Below are 25,722 nucleotides of genomic sequence, written 5' to 3'. Positions count from 1 at the left end.
GCTTGTGTTTTGTTGATGCTGGTAGTGGAAAACGCTGTCTCAGGCGCAGCTCCAGACACACACACACACACACACACACACACACACACACACTTTAAACCCCCTATGCTCCTTTGAGACCCCTCTTTCAAAATCAATGAGATCTTTTTTTATTCTAGCCATGGTAGCCAAAATAATGGTGAACAGGGCATTTTTATGCATGAGCCTAAGCATGATGGTATGTTCATTTTTAATGAACTCAGGATTAACTCAGGAACCACACCTGTGTGGAAGCACCTGCTTGCAATATACTTGGCATCCCTCGTTTACGCAAGTGTTTCCTTTATTTTGGCAGTTACCCGTAGGTCAATCAAGAACTATATGAACTGTGGTCCAGAGAACAAAAACAGGACGAGCAGAATGCCCAAAGCCCATCCATTGCAAGTAAATCCCCCGGGGGAAGGCGGGGCGGTTGGCATGGTGATGGTAACAAGTAATGACGCCAGTCTAGCTCGCTCTGGCAGTGGCAGCTTCAAGCAAGTGACAACAACTGAAAGTCACGTAAATTGGACTGAAAGAAAACACACACACACAGCTTGCTAAAAACATACCTCGCTAGATAGCAAGCGAAATGTTATTCTGGTTCGTTTAGGAGGCTACAAGGAAATGGGTCTCCATACGAAATATTAATTTGACTAACGGACTGTAACAACAGTAGCTAGTATAGCTACAGTCAACATCTGTGAGTTTTAGCTTGCTATCTAGCTAGCTAGCTAACGTTACCTGCCAACTGCTGTATTTATTAGCTAGCTAACGTTACATCACCTTGCTTGAGGATGAAAAAGAGGGTTGAGAAAGTCGTGAAAGAGAAGGCAGCTGGGAACGTTGGGGTTGAGGAGGAGTCTTCGAAAACTGCTGGTAAGGAGAAGGAATGAAGGAAGCTGAAGGAATACAGTCCCAGTCTTGCCTGAGACAAGTGTTATTTACGTAGACCGTGGTGCAGATGCAGAAGTTTGGCTTATTTTGTCATATTTCCGTTGTTAAATAGCTGAGCACTTCACTGTTCTTTGTCCTTTTCACTGGCTTTTAGGACTAAATATACAGGAGAAGTGTCCAGTTCAGAGGATAGGTAAGATTTGAACCAGTAACGTTATCTGGGCAAAGGAGGAGACAATAAATATCACGAGTAGGCCTATTCATCATCTCCTCCTCTGCCCAGATATACCTCAGTGGCCCAGATACTGCTTCAGGTAAGATTTTACTATTTTGGCAAATATATAATACTGTCTGTACTGTAGCTAACATTTTGTTAGTTGCTGCAGATTGCACTTCCTGTTTTTAATAACATGTCTACATACTATTGCAAAACCTAATGGGTAGTCATGATGACAGGTGGAGTCACTGGATGCCATTCTGTGGTTTGATCCTCTCTAAAAGATGATTACCAGTGCTCTGGCAGTCTGGAGATGGACTTCCCTGAGCTATGTTCTCTTCTGGGCATGAGGGAGATCCCTGCTGTAACCCCACGACCCCCAGCCTCTGTCACTCCTACCACAGAGAGAGGCAACATGGGTAAATGACAGTCCACTAGCCGTTCACATCAACCACCAAACTGTGGTGCTAAGCCTCATGTCTTACTTTTTTCTCTATTGCTAGGCCCAGGGTTTTTTCTAGATCAAAAAAGGGCTTAGGTATTAGGCGTGGCAATGGGCGTGGTCGGCCTGTTGCTTTTTTAAGCCAATTTCCTGCAGTTCAAAAAATTTATCCATTGAGCTGAGAGAAAATTTTGCAGTTTTAAAGCTAATTTCCGGCAATTCTATGCATTTTGCTATTGCTAATGCTGTGTACTTTTGCTCAAACATAAGAACAGAATCAGTACTGCTAAATTAATTGGTTTTGGTGCACTACTTTTGACCAGTGTCAACAGTCCCGTGTAGCTCAGTTGGTAGAGCATGGCGCTTGCAAAGCCAGGGTTGTGGGTTCGATTCCCAGGGGGGGACCAGTTCGAAAAAAGTATGAAAATGTATGAACTCACTATTGTAAGTCACTCTGGATAAGAGTGTCTGCTAAATGACAAAAATGTAAATGTGTACTATAAAGGAAATAGGGGGCCATTTGGGACTGTCTCACTTTTTATTATTGCTGTTTATCATTTACATACTTGTGGCCTCAGAGGAGAGCCAGTCCCAGATGGGTGCTGGTATAGCGACCACAAAGTGGTGCCCTAAACCACGCCTCCAAGTGGAGCTGGAGAGCGAGGACCCTCGCAGTATTAAGGAGGTCAGGGTGTTTGGTGAGAGCATAACTGAACTAAACATAATCCTTCACTGTCTGAACAACAGTAGAATACTCCTAAAGTAAACAATATGTGATAGTACACAACATACAGAAAAAATTATTTATAAAGATGTTATGAGTTGTATAAAAACAATACTGCATTCTCTCAAGAGACACTGAGATTGACATTTGAACAGTACCACTTCTCTTACATATGCACCTCTTACACAGTGAACAATAGTACCATGTAGTGCCATTGTATGAGCAGAATTTGTAATGGCAAGCAAGCAGTGTCGTAGCCATTGTTCCTGTCACTTCATAGGTTGGAAGGTGGATGAGCTGATGGCTCGAGTGCTTAACAAGACACTGCCAGCCCTGAGCAACCTACAGAATCTGCAGTAAGTACTGTATTCAGATGGAGATGTATCCTCCTGTACTTCATGATATACAGTATTTACCCAAGGCAATGCTAAGGGCTATTGGGCATGTTTTTTCCCAGCTTGTGTCCTTTTCCTGGAAGAAACTGAGCAAAATATCCCACATTCATTGTTACTTGGTTGTTAGTGTAATATTTTGGGTATAGGCGTTGCTCTTGCAATATGATCTTCTGTGTTGCAGTCTGTGGCGTGCTGGTCTGACGGGGCGAACTCTGACCTCCCTGAAGAATACAATATCTCTCTGCTCAAACCTAAGGTGATTGGATGATTCATCATGTACAGTGCCTTCAGAAAGTATTCATACCCCTTGACTTATTCCACATTTTGTTGTGTTACGGCCTGAATTCAAAATGTATTAAATTGATTATTTTCTCACTCGTCTATAATGACAAAGTGAAAACATGTTTTTAGAAATTTTAGCAAATATATTGAATAGGAAATACAAAAATATCTAATTTACATAAGTATTCACACCCATGAGTCAATACTTATTTTCTTGTGTATTTAAATTTGTTATCTTTTTATTTTTTGTAATGTTTTTTATTTTTTTTAGGGCTTTGATATTAAATAATTAATTAATTAATCAGCTTTAATATTGCAGATAGATTGTAACTTCCATCAATGTAATTGTCTGCATCACTTCCAATCCCCCATGTTTTTTTTCTCGCAAATATATACTGTATATACATACATACACATACATATACATATACATACATATAAATACATGCATATATATATATATATATATACATATCCTTTAAAAAAATATATTTCCCTTTATTACTTTCCAACCCCACCACCCCTTCCCTAATTGGAGTAAACTAGTGAACAACAATGCTTAGGCCTCTACTTCCAGGTTATACATACTATATACATTTTATGGACACAGTCAATTTTACAATAATTCTATTTTGTTTGTTTTTACTCCTGAACTTCCTCTACCCTCTACTCCCATTAGTCAATACTTAGTAGAAGCACCTTTGGTCTTTCTGGGTAAGTCTAAGAGATTTCCACACCTGGATTGTGCAACATTTGTCAATTTTATTCTTTTCAAAATTCTTCAAGCTCTGTCAAACTGGTTGTTGATCATTGCTAGACAACCATTTTCAGGTCTTGCCATAGATTTTAAAGTAGATTTTAAGTCAAAATTGTAACTCAGCCACTCAGGAACATTCAATGTCATCCTGGTAAGCAATTCCAGTGTAGATTTGGCCTTGTGTTTTAGGGCTATTGTCCTGCTGAAAGGTTAATTCATCTCCCAGTGTCTGGTGGAAAGCAGACTGAACCAGGTCTTTCTCTAGGATTCTGCCTGTGCTTAGCTCCATTCCGTTTCTTTTTTATTCTGAAAAACTCCCCAGTCCTTAACGATTACAAGCGTACCCATAACATGATGCAGCCACCACTATGCTTGAAAAAATGGAGAGCGGTACTCAGTAAGGTGTTGTATTAGATTTGCCCCAAACATAATCATGACAAAAAGTGAATTGCTTTGCCACATTTTTTGCAGTATTTTAGTGCCTTGTTGCGAACAGGATGCATGTTTTCTAATATTTTTATTCTGTGCAGGCTTCCTTCTTTTCCCTCTATCAATTAGGTTAGTATTGTGGAGTAACTACAATGTTGATCCATCCTCAGTTTTCTCCTATCACAGCCATTAAACTCTGTAACTGTTTTTAAGTCACCATTGGCCTTAAGCTGAAATGCCTGAGCGGTTTCCTTCCTCTTCGGCAATTGAGTTAGGAAGGACGCCTGTATTTTGTAGTGACTGGGTGTATTGATACACCATCCAAAGCGTAAGTAATAACTTCACCATGCTCAAATGGATATTCAATGTCTGCTTTTTTTAAATGTTTACCCATCTACCAATAGGTGCCCTTCTTTGCGAGGCATTGGAAAACCTCCCTGATCTTTCTGGTTGAATCTGTTCGGAATTCACTGCTCGACTGAGGGACCTTACAGAAAATGTTATGTGTGGGATATAGAGATGAGGTAGTCATTAAAAAATAATGTTAAACACTATTATTGCAGTCCATGCAACTTATTGTGTGACTTTTTAAGCAATTGTTTTTACTGAACTTATTTAGGCTTGCCATAACAAAGGGCTTTAATACTTATTGACTCAAGACATTTCAGCTTTTCATTTTTAATTAATTTGTAAAAAATTCGATAAACATAATTCCACTTTGACATTATGGGGTATTGTGTGTAGGCCAGTGAGAAAAAAATCTCAATTTAATCCATTGTAAATTCAGGCTGTAATGTGGAAAAGGTCAAGGGTTGTGAATACTTTCTGAAGGCACCGTACCTATTCTCTTTGAATGTGCTTCACTACCTGTGTCATGGAGATATGCAGAGCATAATGAAAGCAAATCTGCGCCCGTATGAATCAAGCGTCTCGGAGAAGTGCTGATTTAGGATCAGCTTTACCTTTTAGATTACAATGATAAGATTACATGGACAGTAGGGACCTGATCCTAGAGCAACACTCCTACTCAGAGACGCTTGATACAGTCGGCCCCTGAACTTCTCTCATGTTCTCTGACCTCTGTCTCTTGGTTAGGACTGTGGTTTTGGAGGGAAACCCACTACCAGAGCAGAGTTATCACCTCCTTATATCTGAAGACAGTATGTGAGTCCCTGTTTTTTTTCTTCTTTCAATCATTCATGGCTAGTTGCTTGCAAATAGATGTACTTACACACACACATCATTTCAATAATGATGTATCATTGCGATACAGGCTTACTCATGTATCACTGCGTAATAACCGGATTGGCGAGGAGGGAGCTCGCCTGATTGGCTCAGCCCTCTCTACAGCCTACTCTGCCAACAAGAATCTTCTGTCACTCAATCTGGCCTTCAATTCCATTGGTGATCCGGGCGCTGCTCATATAGCACAGGTACTCTGGATGAGAGCGTCTGCTAAATGTAAATGTAAAAAATGTACACAGCTATTGTAGAAATGTGTTTTCCACATTTACCAGCCTTGAAGGGTTATACGTGGCAGATTTTTGTTGTTGTTTCTCAATCTCCTTCTTTCTCCCTTATTTTTGCTACCAGGGTTTGCGTCTGAATCGCTCTTTGCTGTGTCTCTCTCTGGCCAATAATCATATTGGAGACACAGGAGCCTCTCGTCTGGCAGAGGTGGGTACTTAACCGCTTACAAATGATTCCCCTTTAAAAATAAACTGAGTTTTGAAAGAGTATGTCCCAAATGGCACCCTATTCCTTAAATAGTGCATTCCATTTGGGCCTGGTTTGAAGTAGTGCACTACATAGGGAATAGGGTGCCATTTGGGATTCAGCTCTTTTTTTGTATCTTTACTGTCCCAGTGACCTCTCTCTGTGTTGGTTCCTTAGGTGCTGGGTCCCTTTGCTCTGACCCATGATGAGGTTGTTGAGAGGAGGAGGCTGCTGCTCAGAAGAGACCAGTCGGTGAGAGGGGAAAGCACACCTACACACTTCTTTTTTTTTTGGAGTGGGGCAGTCCCACTCCTTTTTATATTTTTTAGTTTTCGTATTTTAGTAAAATACTGACAGGAAAGGTAGGAGAAGAGAGTGTGCTAGAAAAGCAGTGGGCCGGATTCAAACCCGCGCTCTCACTGGGATATGTATTCTGGAGGCAGCAGCTTAGACCGCTAGACCATCCCAGGCCACACACACCTACACACTTCTATACAAGAATAACACACTAACTCAAACTTAACACACGCCAATAGCTACACACTAACTCAAACTAAACAAACGCACGCTAATCTGATCCTGCTTTATCTCTCTCTCTGTCTTCCCAGCCCTCTCAGGCTGACTCTAAGTGTGAACGACCTCTCTCCATCCCCAGCAGCTCCTCACTGGAGCGCAACGTCAGCAAAGGAGCCAAGGTTGCCTCCAAGAAAAAGGTACCGACCAGAACTCACAGGGCTAGTTTCCCAGACACCGGCTAAGCCTAGTCCTGGACTAAGGCATGGTCTAGGATAGGGGTTCTCAAACGTTTTGGGCTCGTGACCCTATTCTGAAATCATTAGCCAATGTTAACTTTTTTCTTTGGGGCTATGACAGTCTATTACAAATCGGTCTGACAGTACTTCAATCTGAAGTGATTATGGTTTGAAGTGACTGAAATGCATCAGAAAGGTATTGGGAAGTTCAGATCATCAGGCAAAAATGGAAAAGAACGGGGTACCTGGTCCTGTCCACTGTTCTAACGAGTCCTGCGTGGCTTATGAGCATTGTAGAGGGAAACAGACGATACAAACGTGTTCCTGAGAGTCTTAGGTCGCGTTCCCCTGCTGAAACGATGCATGCATCAAGCAATTGTGTGCCACGTCATCGACTGTGCCGTCGGGCACCAGATTGCTATAACATATGCTGTGGTCAACTGATACGTAAAAAACCTATCCAGGCGTTTAAGATCTGGCATGCGTCAGCAACGTCAGAGCAGGGGCAGACGACCTTAGCTTATGGGAATGGGGTCATAATACAGGTAACTGCCAAAATAAATGAGGGATACAAAGCATATTGAAAGCAGGTGCTTCCACACGTGTAGTTCCTGAGTTAACTAAGCAATTAACATCCCATGTATAAATATACCCAGTTGCCCATTATTTTGGAGACCATGGCTAGAAGAAGAGATCTGTGACTTTGAAAGAGGGGTCTCAATAGAGCATAGGGCGTATAAGTGTGTGTGTGTGTTAGACCAGATCTCAACCCAATTGAACACTTATGGGAGATTCTGGAGTGGTGCCTGAGACAGCGATTTCTACCACATCAACAAAACACCAAATGTTGGACTTTTTCGTGGAAGAATGGTGTCGCATCCCTCCAATAGAGTTCCAGACACTTGTAGAATCTATGCCAAGGCGCATTGAAGCTGTTCTGGTTCATGTTGGCCCCACACCCTACTAAGACACTTTATGTTGGTGTTTTGTTTATTTTGGCAGTCACCTGTAGCTTATAGTTCCAACCGTTCAAAAGTTAGAGCCACGTTTGTAGGAAGAAAACAGAAACTGCGGACAACCGCATTTAGCGGTGGATATTGAAGATTACTCACGTAACGCATTATTTATATAGAGAGGGAGAGCGAGAGAGAATATTTATGTGGTGTACAGTGCATTCTGAAAATATTCAGACCCCTTCACTTTTTCCACATTTTGTTACGTTACAGCCTTATTCTAAAATGGATGACATTATTTTGTTCCCCTCATCAATCTACACACAATATCCATAATGACAAAGCGAAAACAGGTTTTTAGAAATGTTTGCAAATGTATATATATATTTTTTACATAAATACCTTATTTACATAAGTATTCAGACCCTTTGTTATAAGACTCGAAATTGAGCTCAGGTGCATCCTGTTTCCATTGATCATCCTTGAGATGTTTCTATAACTTGATTGGAGTCCACCTGTGGTAAATTCAATTGATTGGACATGATTTGGAAAGGCACACACCTGTCTATATAAGGTCCCACAGTTGACAGTGCATGTCAGAGCAAAAACCAAGCCATGAGGTCGAGGCACAGATCTGGGGAAGGGTACCAAAAAATGTCAGCCGCATTGAAGGTCTCCAAGAACACAGTGGCCTCCATCATTCTTAAATGGAAGAAGTCTGGAACCACCAAGATTCTTTCTAGAGCTGGCCGCCCGGCCAAACTGAGCAATCGGGGGAGAAGGGCCTTGGTCATGGAGGTGACCAAGAACCCAATGGTCACTCTGACAGAGCTCCAGAGTTCCTCTGTGGAGATGGGAGAACCTTCCAGAAGGACAACCATCTCTGCAGCACTCCACCAATCAATACTTTATGGTAGAGTGGCCAGACGGAAGCCACTCCTCAGTAAAAGGCACATGACAGCCCGCTTGGAATTTGCCAATAAGCACCTAAAGGACTCTCAGGCCATGAGAAACAAGATTCTCTGGTCTGATGAAACCAATATTGAACTCTTTGGCCTGAATGCCAAGCGTCACGTGTGGAGGAAACAGCGGCAGGGACTGGGAGACTAGTCAGGATCGAGGGAAAGATGAACAGAGCAAAGTACAGAGAGATCCTTGATGAAAACCTGCTCCAGAGCACTCAGGACCTCAGACTGGGGCGAAGGTTCACCTTCCAACAGGACAATGACCCTAAGCGCACAGCCAAAACAACGCAGGAGTGGCTTTGGGACAAGTCTCTGAATGCCCTTCAGTGGCCTAGCCAGAGCCCAGACTTGAACCCGATCAAACATCTCTGGAGAGACATGAAAATAGCTGTGCAGTGACACTCCCCATCCAATCTGACAGAGCTTGAGAGGATCTGCAGAGAAGAATGGGAGAAACTCCCCAAATACAGGTTTGCCAAGCTTGTAGCGTCATACCCAAGAAGACTCAAGGCTGTAATCGCTGCCAAAGAGTCTGAATACTTATGTAAATGTGATATTTCCTTTTTTTTTGTTTTATAAATTTGCAACAATTTCTTAAAACCTGTTTTTGCTTTGTCATTAAGGAGTATTGTGTGTAGATTGATGAGGGGAAAAAAACAATTTAATCAATTTTAGAATAAGGCTGTAACGTAACAAAATGTGGAAAAGGTCAAGGGGTCTTTCCGAATGCACTTGTAAATGAGACCTAGGTCTCAATATGTCTTCCCTGTTAAAATAATAATCAGGCGACCCCAAGTTTGGGAAACGCTGTTCTAGACTAATCTTAATCTGTGTCAAGGAAACCGCCCATACAGTATGATCTCTTTCATAAACACACAGAAAAAAGGTTCCTTCATATTCACCTGAATCACAGATTAATTCCTTGATTTTTTTTTAGGACACACCCAAAAAGGATGAGAAGCAAGCAGCAAACCAGACAGGAGGGGTAGCAGGAAAGAAAGAGGAACCAAAATTGGCAAAAAAAGGTCAAGCATAGTCATAAACCCTTATGATAACTGTAATATTTCTATCTCTCTTCTATACCTTCGTATTTCTTGTTCTCTCTTTCAGCCTCTGACACCAAGGTGCCCCGGGGTAAAGGGGGAAAGTCAGGGGGTAAAGAGAAGCGCCCATCTGTGTTGGATCAAGAGGTACCAACAGAGCCAACCCTGTTATAGACTCAGATTAACTGCATTGTATCCTCTTGGAAATATGTACATTGTGGACAGCTCATGTCCCTCTGTTTCTTTCTGCAGGAGAAGACCAATGCTGCACAGAATAAGGTGTGTTTGTTTGCGTGTGTGTGTGCATGTTGCAGTTTGTCTCACAGTTTGTCACACCATGTTAGTGTTTTTTCAAAGAGAATAAGACTGTGAAATGCACAATGTTTGGATTTGGTGGATATACAGTGCGTTCGGAAAGTATTCAGACCCCTTGACTTTTTCCACATTTTGTTACGTTACAGCCTTATTCTAAAATCAATCTACACACAATACCCCATAATGACAAAGCAAAAAACGTAAAAAAAAAAAAACGGAAATATCACATTTACATAAGTATTCAGACCCTTTACTCAGTACTTTGTTGAAGCACCTTTGGCAGCGATTACAGCCTAGAGTCTTCTTGGATATGACGCTACAAGCTTGGCACACCTGTATTTGGGGAGTTTGTCCCATTCTTCTCTGCAGATCCTCTCAAGGTCTGTCAGGTTGGATGGGGAGTGTCGCTGCACAGCTATTTTCAGGTCTCTCCAGAGATGTTCGATCGGGTTCAAGTCCAGGCTCTGGCTGGGCCACTCAAGGACATTAAGAGACTTGTCCCGAAGCCACTCCTCAAATCAAATCAAATCAAATTGTATTTGCCACATGCGCCGAATACAACCGGTGTAGACATTACCGTGAAATGCTTACTTACAGCCCTTAACCAACAATGCATTTATTTTTTAAGAAAAAAGTAAAATAAAACAACAACAAAAAAGTGTAAAATAAAATAACAGTAGGGAGGCTATATACAGGGGGGTACCGGTGCAGAGTCAATGTGCGGGGGCACCGGCTAGTTGAGGTAGTTGAGGTAATATGTACATGTGGGTAGAGTTAAAGTGACTATGCATAAATAATTAACAGAGTAGCAGCAGCGTAAAAAGATGGGGTGGGGGGGCAGTGCAAGTAGTCCGGGTAGCCATGATTAGCTGTTCAGGAGTCTTATGGCTTGGGGGTAGAAGCTGTTTAGAAGCCTTTTGGACCTAGACTTGGCGCTCCGGTACCGCTTGCCGTGCGGTAGCAGAGAGAACAGTCTATGACTAGGGTGGCTGGAGTCTTTGACAATTTTGAGGGCCTTCCTCTGACACCGCCTGGTATAGAGGTCCTGGATGGCAGGAAGCTTGGCCCCCAGTGCTCGGTTGGAGGCGGTGATGCAACCAGTCAGGTTGCTCCTGCGTTGTATTGGCTGTGTGCTTAGGGTCGTTGTCCTGTTGGAAGGTAAACCTTCACCCCAGTCTGAGGTCCTGAGTGCTCTGGAGCAGGTTTTCATCAAGGATCTCTCTGTACTTTGCTCCGTTCATCTTTCCCTCGATCCTGACTAGTCTCCCAGTCCCTGCCGCTGAAAAATATCCCACAGCATGATGCTGCCACCACCATGCTTCACCATAGGGAGGGTGTCAGGTTTCCTCCAGATGTGACGCTTGGCATTCAGGCCAAATAGTTCAATCTTGGTTTCATCAGACCAGAGAATCTTGTTTCTCATGGCCTGAGAGTCCTTTAGGTGCCTTTTGGCAAACTCCAAGCGGGCTGTCATGTGCCTTTTACTGAGGAATGGCTTCCGTCTGGCTACTCTACCATAAAGGCCTGATTGGTGAAGTTCTGCAGAGATGGTTGTCCTTCAGGAAGGTTCTCCCATCTCCACAGAGGAACTCTGGAGCTCTGTCAGAGTGACCATCGGGTTCTTGGTCACCTCCCTGACCAAGGCCCTTCTCCCCCAATTGCTCAGTTTGGCCAGGCGGCCAGCTCTAGGAAGAGTCTTGGTGGTTCCAAACATCTTCCATTTAAGAATGATGGAGGCCACTGTGTTCTTGGGGACCTTCAATGCTGCAGACCTTTTTTGGTACCCTTCCCCAGATCTGTGCCTCGACACAATCCTGTCTCGGAGCTCTACGGACAATTCCTTCGACCTCATGGCTTGGTCTTTGCTCTGACATGCACTGTCAACTGTGGGACCTTATATAGACAGGTGTGTGCCTTTCCAAATCATGTCCAATCAATTGAATTTACCACAGGTGGACTCCAATCATGTTGTAGAAACATCTCAAGGATGATCAATGGAAACAGAATGCACCTGAGCTCAATTTAGTCTTATAGCAAAGGGTCTGAATACTTATGTAAATAAGGTATTTCAGTTTTTTTTATAAATGTGCAATAAAATCTAAAAACCTGTTTTCGCCTTGTCATTCTGGGGTATTGTGTGTAGATTGAGAGATAAAATAATGTAATCAATTTTAGAATAAGGCTGTAATGTAACAATGTGGAAAAAGGGAAGGGGTCTACATACTTTCCGAATGCACTGTATGATGTACATAAAGCTAACACAACTGTTCAAACATTATTACCATTAAAACCCCAGCAATAATTTGATACTGAGGTGCATCCCAAATAGCACCCTATTCCCTTTATAGTGCACTACTTTTGCCCTGGTCAAAAGTAGTGCACTATAAAAGGAATAGGGTGCAATATGGAACACTGCTTAGATTTTTCAGACTATGTTTCCCTCCACCAGTCAGCAGAGTTGGTTGAGATAGTGAGCCCCCTGCTGGAGCCGGGTGTGCAACACACTGGAGGCCGAGTAATTCTGCCTGGGAACACAGCCCTCACCTCCCTCAACCTAGCAGGTCAGACTCCGCACCAATTCCCAGAGTTGTGGACTCGAGTCACAAATTTGATGACTCTATAGAAAATAAATAACTTGCGACTTGATTTGGACTTGGAGCCTCAAGACTCGGGACTTGAGACTTGAAATGATCTGGCCAGGTTTTGTATCTCAGTGGATTGCTCTCCACGCAGCTAGAGAAAGTAGCAGCAGCATCGCCCTTGCAAAAAAAAAACGTGCAACAGATTGGCTAGTGAAACCCACACTCGGTACTGATTGGACCAGCAAACTATCAACACAGGTCGGGTGAGCTAGCGAACAGATTGCTGATTTGCTGTACAGCTATAGGATCGGGTGCAGCGCAAACGTCAAATTGTAAGGAGAGAGGATTGCCATAATAAATAGATATTAAATAGATATGCAGCTCCAAAAATTGTTTGGTGATTAAGAATATTAACTGTTTACTTTGCAAGCTCACCAGCAATGGGGCATCAAGCGACAATTACTAGCATAGGCCTACTGGTCTTTTGGTATGTCAAAATTGCTTGAAATTGATCATTTACTTATGAAGATTGCATTTGGAATTTGTTCTTAAAATTTATTAATACTGTGGCGAAGAGGCACCATAGGCTCTCCAATTGCGCTGTCCAAACTCCTGCCAGTGGAGAGTGCTTTGTTCTCTTGTTGAAATGTTTGCTGTTGCTTTCACACGTTTAAATGCATATGTGGTAAATCTACACTGAACAAAAATATAAACACAACAATTTCAAAGATTTTACAGAGTTACAGTTCATATAAGGAAATTAGACAATTGAAAAAAATTAATTAGGCCCTAATCTATGGATTTCGCATGACTGGGAATACAGATATGGATCTGTTGGTCACAGATACCTTAAAAAACAATGTAGGGGCGTGGATCAGAAAACCAGTCAGTATCTGGTGTGAGATGTCGCAGCATGACACGTCCTTTGCATAGAGTTGATCAGGCTGTTGATTCTGGCCTGTGGAATTTTGTCTTCAATTGCTGTGAGAAGTTGCTGGATATTGGCGGGAACTGGAACGCGCTGTCCTCCACGTCGATCCAGAGCATCCCAAACATGCTCAATGGGTGACATGTCTGGTGAGTATGCAGGCCATGGAAGAACTGGGACATTTTCAGCTTCCAGGAATTGTGTACAGATCCTTGCGACATGGAGCTCTGCATTATCATGTTGAAACATGAGGTGATGGTGGCAGATGGCATGACAATGGACTTTAGGATCTCGTCACAGTATCTCTATGCATTCAAATTGCCATCGATAAAATGCAATTGTGTTCGTTGTCTGTAGCTTATGCCTGCCCATACCATAACCCCAACCCCACCACGGGCACTCTGTTCACAACGTTGAAATCAGCAAACCGCTCAGCAACACATCGCTGACACAACGCCATTGTCGTGCCATCTGCTGCCATCACCTCATGTTTTAGCATGATAATGCACGGCCCCATGTCTGCCATCTGCTCGGTACAGTTGAAACCAGGATTCATCCGTGAAGAACACACTTCTCCAGCGTACCAGTGGCCATCGAAAGTGAGCATTTGCCCACTGAAGTCGGTTACAACGCCGAACTGCAGTCAATTCAAGACCTTGGTGAGGACGACAAGCGCGCAGATGAGCTTCCCTGAGACGATTTCTGACAGTTTGTGCAAACCAACAGTTTCATCAGCCAGATGGGTGGCTGGTCTCAGACAATCCTGCAGGTGAAGAAGCCGGATGTGGAGGTCCTGGGATGGCGAGGTTACACAGGGTCTGTGGTTGTGAGGCCGGTTAGACGTACTGCCAAATTCTCTACAACGACGTTGGAGACGGCTTATGGTACAGAAATTAACATTAAATTCTCTGGCAACAGCTCTGTTGGACATTCCTGCAGTCAGCATGCCAATTGCACGCTCCCTCAAAACTTGACACATCTGTGGTATTGTGTTGTGACAAAACTGCACATTTTAGAGTGGACTTTTATTGTCCCCAGCACAAGGTGCACCTGTGTAATGGCCATGCTGTTTAATCAGTTTCTTGATATGCCACACCTGTCAGGTGGATGGATTATCTTGGCAAAGGAGAAATGCTCACTAACAGGGATGTAAACACATTTGTGCACAAACTTGAGATGAATACGTTCTTTGTGCGTGTGGAACATTTCTGGTATCTTATTTAATCTCATGAAACAGGGAACCAACACTTTACATGTTACGTTTATATTTTTGTTCAGTATATATTCTATCTAATCCTAAAATAATTGCTAGCGTTTCATCATTCCATCCCCATACTGTTTATTGCAACACTTAGACATTTCTGTTTCATGTTTGATAGATACATTTTCATGTACCATTTCTTCCCTTCTGAGTGGGCGCTATGTTTATTGTGCACATGAACGTTCGCAAGACTCATGAGGTAGAAGTTCTGTTAATTTAATTTAATGTATGGTTTCCTTTGTTAAATGTATGGTTTCCGGGTTATGTCGGAGCTCCATGTGTTTGGGTCAACAGCAAACATTTCAACAAGAGAACAAACAAAGTGCTCTCCAATGGTGAAAGCGCCATATCATACAAAATATATAAGTAGATTTACCAAATATACATGGGCAATAGCCCAAAAGAAATAGCCTCTGTATCAGGCATTGTGGATGTGTTTAATAGGAGTGTGCGTGCCTCAGTGTGCCAGTAGCGGTGCGTGGGTAAAATCACTGGGGAAGACCCCCCACCAAAAAGCCATATTACAACCTAATGTGTTGTGATAATTGCATTGTTTGCTCTATAACCTGTTAGTTTATATACCTTGACACCGTGATATATAGGTCTAAGGCCGAGAATAAATTCAACCACACCTTTGTTTCATCACAAAACTGGAGAGCAACATCTGTCCGGTGGAGTCCACAATGAATATTGCATGTAACAAACAGTTGCATGACCTACAGCATGGTCAATCAAGTTAATGTTTCCGGACTACTAAACAACTATTGATTTAGAACAACGGAGAGTTACCGCAAGTCGCAAAGAAAACAGGGTCTGCCTCCACTATTCCAGCACCATTTCAACTTCAACATCATCAAATCACCAACGCTTAGTCTAATACAGTGACAACTAAAAGATTCCAAAAACAATTTAGTCCAATCAACGAAAGCTAAATATCATGTGGCTGTCCATGGTACTGATTTCTGTGTGTGCGTGCGTGCATAAGTAGAAAAAACATGTTGACTCACCCTACTTGTAGAGAAACACCAATGCCATCCTCCTGTCTTTCATGTTGCTGAAACGGTCTGTGACTCTGTCATACAGTACACGCTTTTAGTTTTTGTTGGCCTAGGCTACCTGGCTAAAATGGTTGCTCGCTAGCCTAACTTCCTATCATGGGCAATGATTAGCCAGCTAGTTAACATTAGCCTACTACATCTAGTCTGGTCCTCTGTAGCTCAATTGGTAGAGCATGGCGCTTGTAATGCCAGGGTAGTGGGTTCGATCCCCGGGACCACCCATACGTAGAAATGTATGCACACATGACTGTAAGTCGCTTTGGATAAACGCGTCTGCTAAATGGCATATTATATTATATCCAGCTACATATTGAACTTCCATCCTCTCATGCGAGAGGCACAATGTATGAATTCATGGTTGGATCAGAATCACCTTTATAATCATTGGTCAGTACGGAGAATTATGTAAAACCACAAGTCCAAATCCATATCTCCATTCATGGCTAATTTAGGAAAGGGACAATTTTAGCTAGCTAGCTAGCCAGCGGAGGACAACAACACAACAATGTTTATTTTTTTCAAAACATGCTGTAGACTGCTGAAAATGGCTATCTGAAGCCTCAATTAATAAAGATTTGTAGTTGAACCAGTCATTACATGTATAGATTTTATTTTACTTGACTTGAAAAAACTTGACTCGAATTCACTTGCTCTTAGAATGCAGGACTTGGACTTGACTCGAGACTCAACCCATTCTACTTGTGACTCGAATAATAGTGACTTGGTCCCACCTCTGCCACTTTCACAACACAGTCTGCGTCCAAAATGACACCCTACTACTATGGGCCCTGGTCAAAAGTAATGCACTTTATAGGGAATAGGGTGCCATTTGGGGCACACCCACAACACATCCTCAGGGAATAACTGCTGTAGTTTGGTGACATTGGAAGAGGATTTTTTGTGCAATTATGTAACATAGTGATGTTGAAGTCAGGAACCATCTTTTATTTTCTTACAATGAGTTGAATCGTCTTGTATTTGGATGTAATAGCTGTGCTGGTTGCTCCTTCCTGTAGGCAACAGGCTTTCAGAGCAGTCGCTGCTCCTCTTCCTGTCCTCAGTGGGGGCGCAGACTGAAGGGGGAGGTCTGCTTCGTCTCTGTGTCAATGTGAGTCTTGTCTTTTCAAGCTCTTCTACGCGTGTGATGTATTGATCTGCTTTTTGTTTTGTGTTTACGTTGCGGGTTCAAAAGCTTGAAGATTAATTTCACTAAACAACTTAATTACTCCTGTTGTCAGTGTCTTTTTAACACTGATTGTGATCCCAGTCTACTTTTTCCTACAGAGAAACCGCTTCCCTCCAGACTGTGATTCCTTCCTCAAGATAAAAGAACTGATGTCACTCAGGGATCCTCTCAACAAAACGGCCTCTGCTCAAGTAGACGAGGAACAGGGGCAGGCAGCATAAACTATAGATAGCAGAGTAAAAATCTTAACTCCCCCACCCAATTTGTTATCGTGGGTACCAGGACCAATTTGTGCTATCATTCCACACCTTGTCACTCCTTGTTTGGCATATGACAAGAAGTGGCAAGGAGTGGAATGATAACAGGTCTGGTACCCAGGCTACCAATTTGTATCTCAATTTGAATTACAAATTGAAGTTTTTCCTGCTATTGCCCCATCAATTATCTTACAATTACTCTAAAATTATTTCCACATGTCACTTATCTACTCCAGTCCAATCAATAAATGAAAACACTGACATGAAATACTACATACCTCCACAACTGTTCAGTTCATAAGTGAAATCTTTAACTCTGAAAATAAACAGTTGTAGGAATCAGGATGCAGTCAGGGATCCTTGTGAGCACATTGGATGCATTGTAGTTTAAGAATTCCATTCAAATGTCTTCTTTTGTATATCAGCAAACTCCTGATTTAGTTCAAACATTTACAAGACCAAGCCAAACAAACCACAAAAATAACGATCTGTTTTTCATACTTTTGAGTTGTCACTTGAAAGGTGCCAGCACGCACCAGGATGGAAAACTCTACTGGTGAATACATTTCAAGAAAAATGTGTCAAGGCTCATTGGACATTTATTTCATGCCTCTGTTAGCTGCTACTTAAACTTTAAATGATCTGCAATGGATGGGGTGGGGACATCCCTTGTACTCCTGCCAGTCTTTTACACTCTCAGCACCTGTTTGATGATGTGTCAACATTCACTTTGACAGCTCCGTCCAGCGTGACACCCAGTCAAACAATGTAAAAAATTTAAACGTGTTAATTATTGCGTCATTAATGTGGGGTTATGACGACAGTATTGTGTTACCGTGACGTTACGCTTTTTAAACTGTATAAATCGGGGCTGAAACGACATTAAGGTCATTCAAACCAATTAGCTCCCTTGTGATAACAGTAATACTTCAATTGGCTAATCATGAGCTTATCAAAGCCTCAGCAGCATTCAATACAAAAGTTGGCAGTTGATTATTTGGCCAGCATATTGTCTGAAACCAGACAATCTCTTAAAGAGGAAGGTGATCAGCCTCTTCCACCTCTACCAAAGACTGCTTGGGGGGAGATAGGTTGAGGGGAGATTGGCCTTTTGCTATTTTCCCCATGTGTGAGGAGGTTGCCTTAGAGCGGCCTACCTCCAGCACCATTGCCTCCCTACACGAGGAGCTGACAGCCGCAGCCTCCCACCTGAGCGACAACCTTGGCAGTGTCGAAGAGACTGCCTCAAAGCCTGAGGGCAAGGACTAAGTGTCAGCCTGGAAGAGATTTCGCAATTATCTGAGGAAGAAGCAGTCCTCATCAAAATCTGTCAATTTAATCTGGAGATATGTTTTTTTGCACTGGATGCGTCCACCGCCTATGTCGCACTTCCACATCTGCTGTGAAAGGTTGCAGATCGCGGTGTTTGTCAGACCATGAGACATCCCGAAAATCTGTGTTCTCACGAAAACCTCTGTAGCGTCCAAACGGTTTCACCTACAAACTACACTGAAGAAAAATATAAATGCAACATGGAAAGTGTTGGTTCTGGTTAGGTCTCCTGAGTGGCGCAGTGGTCTAAGGCACTGCATCGCAGTGCTAACTGTGCCACTAGAGAACCTGGTTCGAATCCAGGCTCTGTCGCAGCCGGCCGCGACCGGGAGACTCATGGGCGGCGCACAATTGGCCCAGCGTCGTCCAGGGTAGGGGAGGGAATGGCCGGCAGGGATGTAGCTCAGTTGATAGAGCATGGCGTTTGCAACGCCAGGGTTGTGGGTTCGATTCCCACGGGGGGCCAGTATAAAAAATAATAATATGTATTCACTAACTGTAAGTCGCTCTGGATAAGAGCGTCTGCTAAATGACTTAAATGTAAAAATTCATGAGCTGAAATAAAAGATCCCAGAAATTATCCATACGCAAAAAAAGCTTAGTTCTCTCAAATGTTTTGCACAAATTGGTTTACATCCCTGTTAGTGAGCATTTATCCTTTGCCAAGATAATCCATCCACCTGACAGGTGTGGCATATCAAGAAGCTGATTAAACAGCATGATCATTACACAAGTGCACCTTGTGCTGGGGACAATAAAAGGCCACTCTAAAATGTGCAGTTTTGTCACACAACACAATGTCACAGATGTCTCAAGTTTTGAGGGAGTTTGCAATTGGCCTACTGACTTCAGGAATGTCCACCAAAGCTGTTGCCAGAGAATTGAATGTTCATTTCTCTACCCTAAGCTGCTTCAAACGTAATTTTAGAGAATTTGGCAGTGCGTCCAACTGGCCTTCACATTAGTTTGTAGCCCAAACGGTTCAGACGCTACAAAGAGAAGTTGGCACATCGACGGTACCGACTTCAGACGAGTCCCCTGACACTTGTGGGGGTCTTAAAGCAAAACGGAGACCGCCATCGTGTTCGCCAGCCCAGGACCACATCCGGCTTCTTCACCTGCGGGATTATCAGACCAGCCACCCAGACAGCTGATGAAACTGTGGGTTTGCACAACCGAATAATTTCTGCACAACCTGTCTCAGGGAAGCTCATCTGGGTGCTCATCGTCCTCACCAGGGTCTTGACCTGACTGCAGTTCGGCTTCGTAACCGACTTCAGTGGGCAAATGCTCACCTTCGATGGCCACTGGCACCCTGGAGAAGTGTGCAGATGGCAGTGCTGATGTCAATGTTGTGAACAGAGTGACCCATGGTGGCAGGTTATGGTATGGGCAGGCATAAGCTACGGACAACAAACACAATTGCATTTTATCGATGGCAATTTGATTACACAGAGGTACCGTGATGAGTTGAGGCCCATTGTCGTTGCCATTCATCCGCTGCCATCACCTCATGTTTCAACATAATGCATGGCCCCAAGTAGCAAGGATCTCTACACACTTACTGGAAGCTGAAAATGTCACCCATTGAGCATGTTTGCTCTGGATCGACATTATTGACATCGTGTTCCAGTTCCCACCAATATCCAGCAACTTAGCACATCCATTGAAGAGGAGTGGGACAACATTCCACAGGTCACAATCAACAGCCTGATCAACTCTATGCGAAGGACGTGTCGCATGAGGCAAATGGTGATCACACCAGATACTGACTGGTTTTCTTATCCACACCTCTATCTTTTTTTAAAGGTATCTGTGACCAACAGATGCATATCTGTATTCCCAGTTATGTGAAATCCATAGATTAGGGCCTAATGAATTTATTTCAATTGACTGATTTCCTTATATGAACTGTAACTCAGTAAAATCTTTGAAATTGTTGCGTTTATATTTTTGTTCAGTGTAGATGCATACTATTTATACACATATTGCCAGATTATTGCTATCAACTGCTGGCTGCAAGGTATATTACCCCGTTTGTATCTTTTGGAACAATGGTAGTCAAGTTTATAAAAATTATGTAGAATATATGGGCTACCACAGGTGTCACAGACATCCACAGGTCTCGACCACCATGTTACGATGCTTCTTTAGGATCACATTGTTGTTGTCGTCGTAGAAGAGTACGGAGATGGGACTGAGCTTGGTGGGTGCGCAGCACGCTTTGGGAACCTCGTCCGGCTTCAGAAGGTGAACCTGCAATGAAAAAAGGTCAATCAGACTTATTCATACATGCACTTTTATATAATCAATGATACTATCCTGTTTATAAAAGAGATATGGATTATTATTATGCAGATACTTCAGGGCTCTCCTACCTCAGTGGGCTGTGGCTTTGCCCCCCTTGTCTGAATTTGGTCAATATATTTTAAACCGGGTTGTCTGTGCTCCACAATACTTTATTATCCAAAGCCTAGACTTTCAGAAGTTCAACAACAACTTCCATGAAACATGCTAAAACATTTCAATGGGCCATTGACCTAGCTAGTGACTTAAAAAGAACATTTGGTATTTTTGTTTTATATTATACCAACAACATAGGAAATCCTCTGGTGACAAAATAGGGTCAATAGAATTAGAATGATGAGTAGGAATGGAATTTTTATAGAATTCTAATGGTAAGCATAGAGTTCCAAACTCATTTCTATGGCAACACAGCTGTCAATTTTGTAAACAACAATTTTCAAAAATATGTGTTGCCAAGAGACATCTAACCGAAAGAACATCTCGGCGTTCTATTGAAAGTTTTCTGTTCGAAAACAACAACAACTTCAGTTTGTTGTTCAACAACAACAAATTTGACAGATTTTTGAGACCTGAGACTGAAAGATCGACTGGAAAATGCCTGGGTGCTTTTCAAAATTGGTGGAGAGAGTGCGTGGACGTCGGCGGTCTACTGCGTCGACAGGTTGTTCAAATTCATTTGTGGGTTGTTTTTGTTGTCTTTTTCCGTTTTGCAGGGTTCGCAATCGTCGGGAGGTGGACAGCGACATCGACTTCGAAGAGGGTATGTTGAGTTTAAACTTCTTATTTTACCACATTTAACAATATAAATGTAATTTGTGAAATGTTGTGTATTTCTGTAATCCATACTTGCAAGCTAACGTTGACTTTAGTGACTTTTGCTAAGAGATGCACTTTTGAACTAGTAGTACTAGCTAGCTCGCTACGTTTTACATCCTAACATTTGTTTGTTTGTATTCCAATGTTCCTAATTTTAGAATCAACTGTCCTGGATGAGGTCCAGTTGGTTGTGCCATTGGATGATGTGCCGGATGTACCACTGCTGCCAGCCATCCTTGAGGAGGTGCCAGATGTGCCGACTATCCTTGAGGTACAATTTTCTGAAAGTTTAATGTTTGAAAAGTATCCCAGATATTCAATTTGTGTCACTTTGACATTCTAAAAATCTTTGTTGTCTGCTTTCTGCTTTAGGAGGCCACTGGTAATTGGCAGTTGATACCGATTAGGTTTAGCTCCCTGTACTGTGGGCCTGTTGTGATCAGGGTAAGAGACCCACACACACAGTCACATCACTGTTGCAATGTTTGCTGTTTCTAACCTGAATGTATTGTAATGTCAACCCCCTCTTGTGCAGAACAATGCCGGTCCGGTGGCTAAAGCTTGGAGAACTTTCCAGTTCATCAGCCCCATTATCACCTACATGCGTGGGGGATCCCAGGTATGTGTCTTTGTCACTACCTAATCCTAATCTACATCGTCAGTGTCATGTGATCTTGATGGAAATATGTTACAGCGATGGCTGATGTTGTTTTGTTGATGTTGTCTTGTTGTTTCACTCCACAGCAGGTGGTGGTGAGGATGCACCATGCGAGTAGGGTTCGAGGCCTGGAGACTCAACTGCTGTGGGCCATCTCCAAGGAGACACACAGACTTAGTCCAGAGGGCATCCCCTACTGTGCCACCAAGGTGCAGTCCATCTCTTGGATCCAGGTAAGATGTAAATACTACTGAATTAGTATTAGATTAGGCTTTTCTTCACTTATTCCGTTTGGCCTTAACATGTCGTTTCTCTCTGTCAGTATGTGGCTGGCAGGGTGACCCAGTATGCGTCTCACCTCCGCCACGAGACGTCTGTGGCCGTGACGCATGGCTGCTACCAGGTAAATAAACAATTTCCTATGTATATAGAATAGAAATTACAGGGCATTTTCCATTAGATATGGTCTGTTTTCTATTAACGTGTGTTGTGTGTGTGTGTTTTGAGCAGCAAACTGATGTCTCGGTGGTGTACGCCACTCTCCACATGGGGCTGGATGGGCTGCTCTCCTCCTCGGCGTGGTCGGAGGCTGCCTCCGTCTCTACGCCCACCACTCAGCAGTTCACTGAGCCAGAGCCTGAGGGCCACAACTGCTATGAGGTCAGATGTTACACACACACATACTATTGACTAGTAGCATTAAGATCCTTCGATTTACCCATTGTTTGTCATGTCATTACATTGGTCACTGATGTTGAATAATTGTTCTGTTATTGTAGGGCTGGGAGGAGGACCTGCTGCCTGAGGAGAGGGAGGTTCCTCTGCTAAAGTGAGTCCCTCTAAATGTGTGTGTAGTCTGAGCTTGTCAGATGCTGAAGGATAGTGGTCACAATGCTGTTATCCCCCATTGACATGCTCCATTCCCTCTCTTCCACAGCCTCTACCTTACCACCAAGAGAGTGGAGGACATCGGCCTGAGGCTCGCCTCCCTGCGCCAGGCCTTTACTGTGAGTGGACCCACTTTTCTTTGACTCTCTGTGTCTTCCTGTTCTGTCTGTCTCCTAGAGTAAGATGGGTGTCTCACCCTAACTCTTCCCTCTTCTCTAGACCCTGCTCGGTTCCACCCTGAGTAGGAACCATCTGTTTGTGGCGGGAAAGGTCCTACTGGGCGCACTGGTTCAGGTCCACCAGATGGTAGCTCACTAACTCATTGTCCTTCAAGGGAAAGAGAGCGTCCTCGGTGGGAAATGTGTTCTGTGCACTAACATCACTGCTCTTTGCTTTGTGATAGGACGAGGCCGAATTCATCCGTGCCTATAACGACTTTGTGGACTACCTGAGTGACCCCTCCAAGCAGATTGACATTGAGAGGGAGCTGGCTGAGGCAAAGGTGAGTTAATTAACTCTTTCAAGTCTCACTTTGAGTTCTTCCACATGCATGTCTTTTATACGGCACAGTAGCTGATCTATTTGAAATCATTCCTATTTTCTCCAAACGTGTTTTCTTGTCCTAGATCCATCATGTTAACCTGATAGATGTCCTTTTTGAGCTGGTGCTGTTTGGGATGATGACAGCTCAGAAATCCCTGATGGTGGTAAGTAGCATCTCGCTGGTAAATGTTTAGATGTCTGTCTATTAGCAATTTCACTTCAATTTCTCTTCTCTCCTCCTCTGTTTACTTTAGCAACCTGGTGGGTTCATGGAGCGTCTGTACGCTCTCCTGTACTCCTTCCTGCCCACTGTTGCCAGCATTGAGCCAAAGGCTGAGAGATACCTGTTGCTGCTCAATGTAAGAGTCAAGAGTTTACTTCCTGTTTTCTTCCTTATTACTAGTTTACTTCCTCTTTACTTGTTCCTGGTTAACAGGGTTTCAATGCCGTTTTAGGGGGAGTAACTCTCATTGTCTCTCTCCTCTTGATAAGCTAGTAGCTCAGAGCCATTTTCTATGTGTTGTGTGGTGTTCCCTTCAGGGCGGGCTGATGGCTCTGCTAGATGACATGTTTGGGCAGCAGCTGGCCTGGTATTTTAACCGAGAGTCTCTGGTCACTGAGCTCTCCAGCCTCCTGGAGTACCACCTCGAGTACCTCATGGCCAGCATGTAGTCCTACTGCAGAGACCTGAAGGGCCACACTTCTCTTCTTCTCTCTCTCTCTCTCTCTCTCTCTCTCTCTCTCTCTCTCTCTCTCTCTCTCTCTCTCTCTCTCTCTCTCTCTCTCTCTCTCTCTCTCTCTCTCTCTCTCTCTAGCTCTCTCTAGCTCTCTCTAGCTCTCTCTAGCTCTCTCTAGCTCTCTCTGGAATTGAGGACTTGAAGTGCTTCGTTGAACCCTGATTAGTTAACACCTATTAAATTCATGTATTCTCTTGTTTTCTCTCCCCACAGGATTCTTGTGACACTTTGCCACCTAACAGGGATCTAGACACTAGTGCACTACATTACTTTGCTCTGAATTTTACATTTTTAAATAAAATAAAAGTAGTTCAAAAGCATTTGTCTCTGTCTTTTCATTTATTTGATTATTTCATCACTATTTCCTATTCCTGGAGTTGTTATGAGGCTAATATTACATTATTACATGAACAATTATGCTTTATTCTTTGCATATGGAAATAAAAACCAACTTTAAGTTGATTTACATGTACTACAGGCCCACGCTTTATGGCATTGTACTGTGATGTGTGATACTGTACTATTTAAAAACATGTAGGCCTACATACACTGAGTGTACAAAACATTAAGAACACCTTGATAATATTGAGTTGCACCCCCTGTTGCTCAGAACAGCCTCAATTTGTTGGGGCATGGACTCTACAAGGTGTCGAAAGCGTTCCAAAGGGATTCTGGCCCATGTTGACTCCAATGCTTCCCACAGTTGTGTCAAGTTGGCTGAATGACCTTTGGGTGGTGGACCATTCTTGATACACCTACTACCATACCCCGTTCAAAGGATCATAGCTTTCACCTGAATTTACCTGGTCAGTCTATGTCATGGAAAGAGCAGGTGTTCCTAATGTTTTGTACACTCAGTGTATGTTAGTTGTGTAGTAACCTGGTACAGTATAAAGTCCACCACTATAGGGCACAATTGCTTCTGTCTTGAAAGTTACTTCTCACTATCCGTACTCTATTTTAAGACTGCCATTGTAGACTCAGGTAAATTGGTTATTTTAGTTTCAGTTTGCCATAAATGTCTGAGCCATTTACCGTCATTCCCATTGAAACCAATGTTAGAGTTCATGTATAGCCCCTGGTTCACCCCAGACTTGACTGCCCTTGACCAGCACAAAAACATCCTGTGGCGTACTGCATTAGCATCGAACAGCCCCCGCGATATGCAACTTTTCAGGGAAGTCAGGAACCAATATACACAATCAGTTAGGAAAGCAAAGGCTAGCTTTTTCAAACAGAAATGTGCATCCTGTAGCACTAACTC

The 25,722-nt window shown here is 43.0% G+C and overlaps 1 protein-coding gene across 1 annotated transcript; it reads left to right on the top strand.

The window, feature by feature from the left end:
- Nucleotides 1-483: 483 nt before the first annotated feature.
- Nucleotides 484-17,518, top strand: lrrc71 (leucine rich repeat containing 71). The gene is made up of 17 exons (XM_084165494.1): nucleotides 484-897; nucleotides 1,070-1,108; nucleotides 1,417-1,551; nucleotides 2,153-2,272; nucleotides 2,579-2,654; nucleotides 2,875-2,949; nucleotides 5,257-5,325; nucleotides 5,435-5,594; nucleotides 5,755-5,838; nucleotides 6,055-6,129; nucleotides 6,486-6,590; nucleotides 9,485-9,572; nucleotides 9,658-9,737; nucleotides 9,843-9,869; nucleotides 12,355-12,466; nucleotides 16,751-16,842; nucleotides 17,019-17,518. Exons 1-17 carry the CDS (start codon nucleotides 816-818, stop codon nucleotides 17,139-17,141), a joined length of 1,542 nt encoding a protein of 513 aa, XP_084021620.1. The 5' UTR covers nucleotides 484-815; the 3' UTR covers nucleotides 17,142-17,518.
- The last annotated feature ends 8,204 nt before the right edge of the window (nucleotides 17,519-25,722 follow it).

Source organism: Coregonus lavaretus (genome assembly GCF_964263955.1).
Source record: "Coregonus lavaretus genome assembly, chromosome: 7".
Lineage (NCBI taxonomy): Eukaryota > Metazoa > Chordata > Actinopteri > Salmoniformes > Salmonidae > Coregonus > Coregonus lavaretus.
The sequence above is the reverse complement of the archived record's forward strand: the minus strand, read 5'-3'. Positions and strand labels throughout refer to the sequence as shown.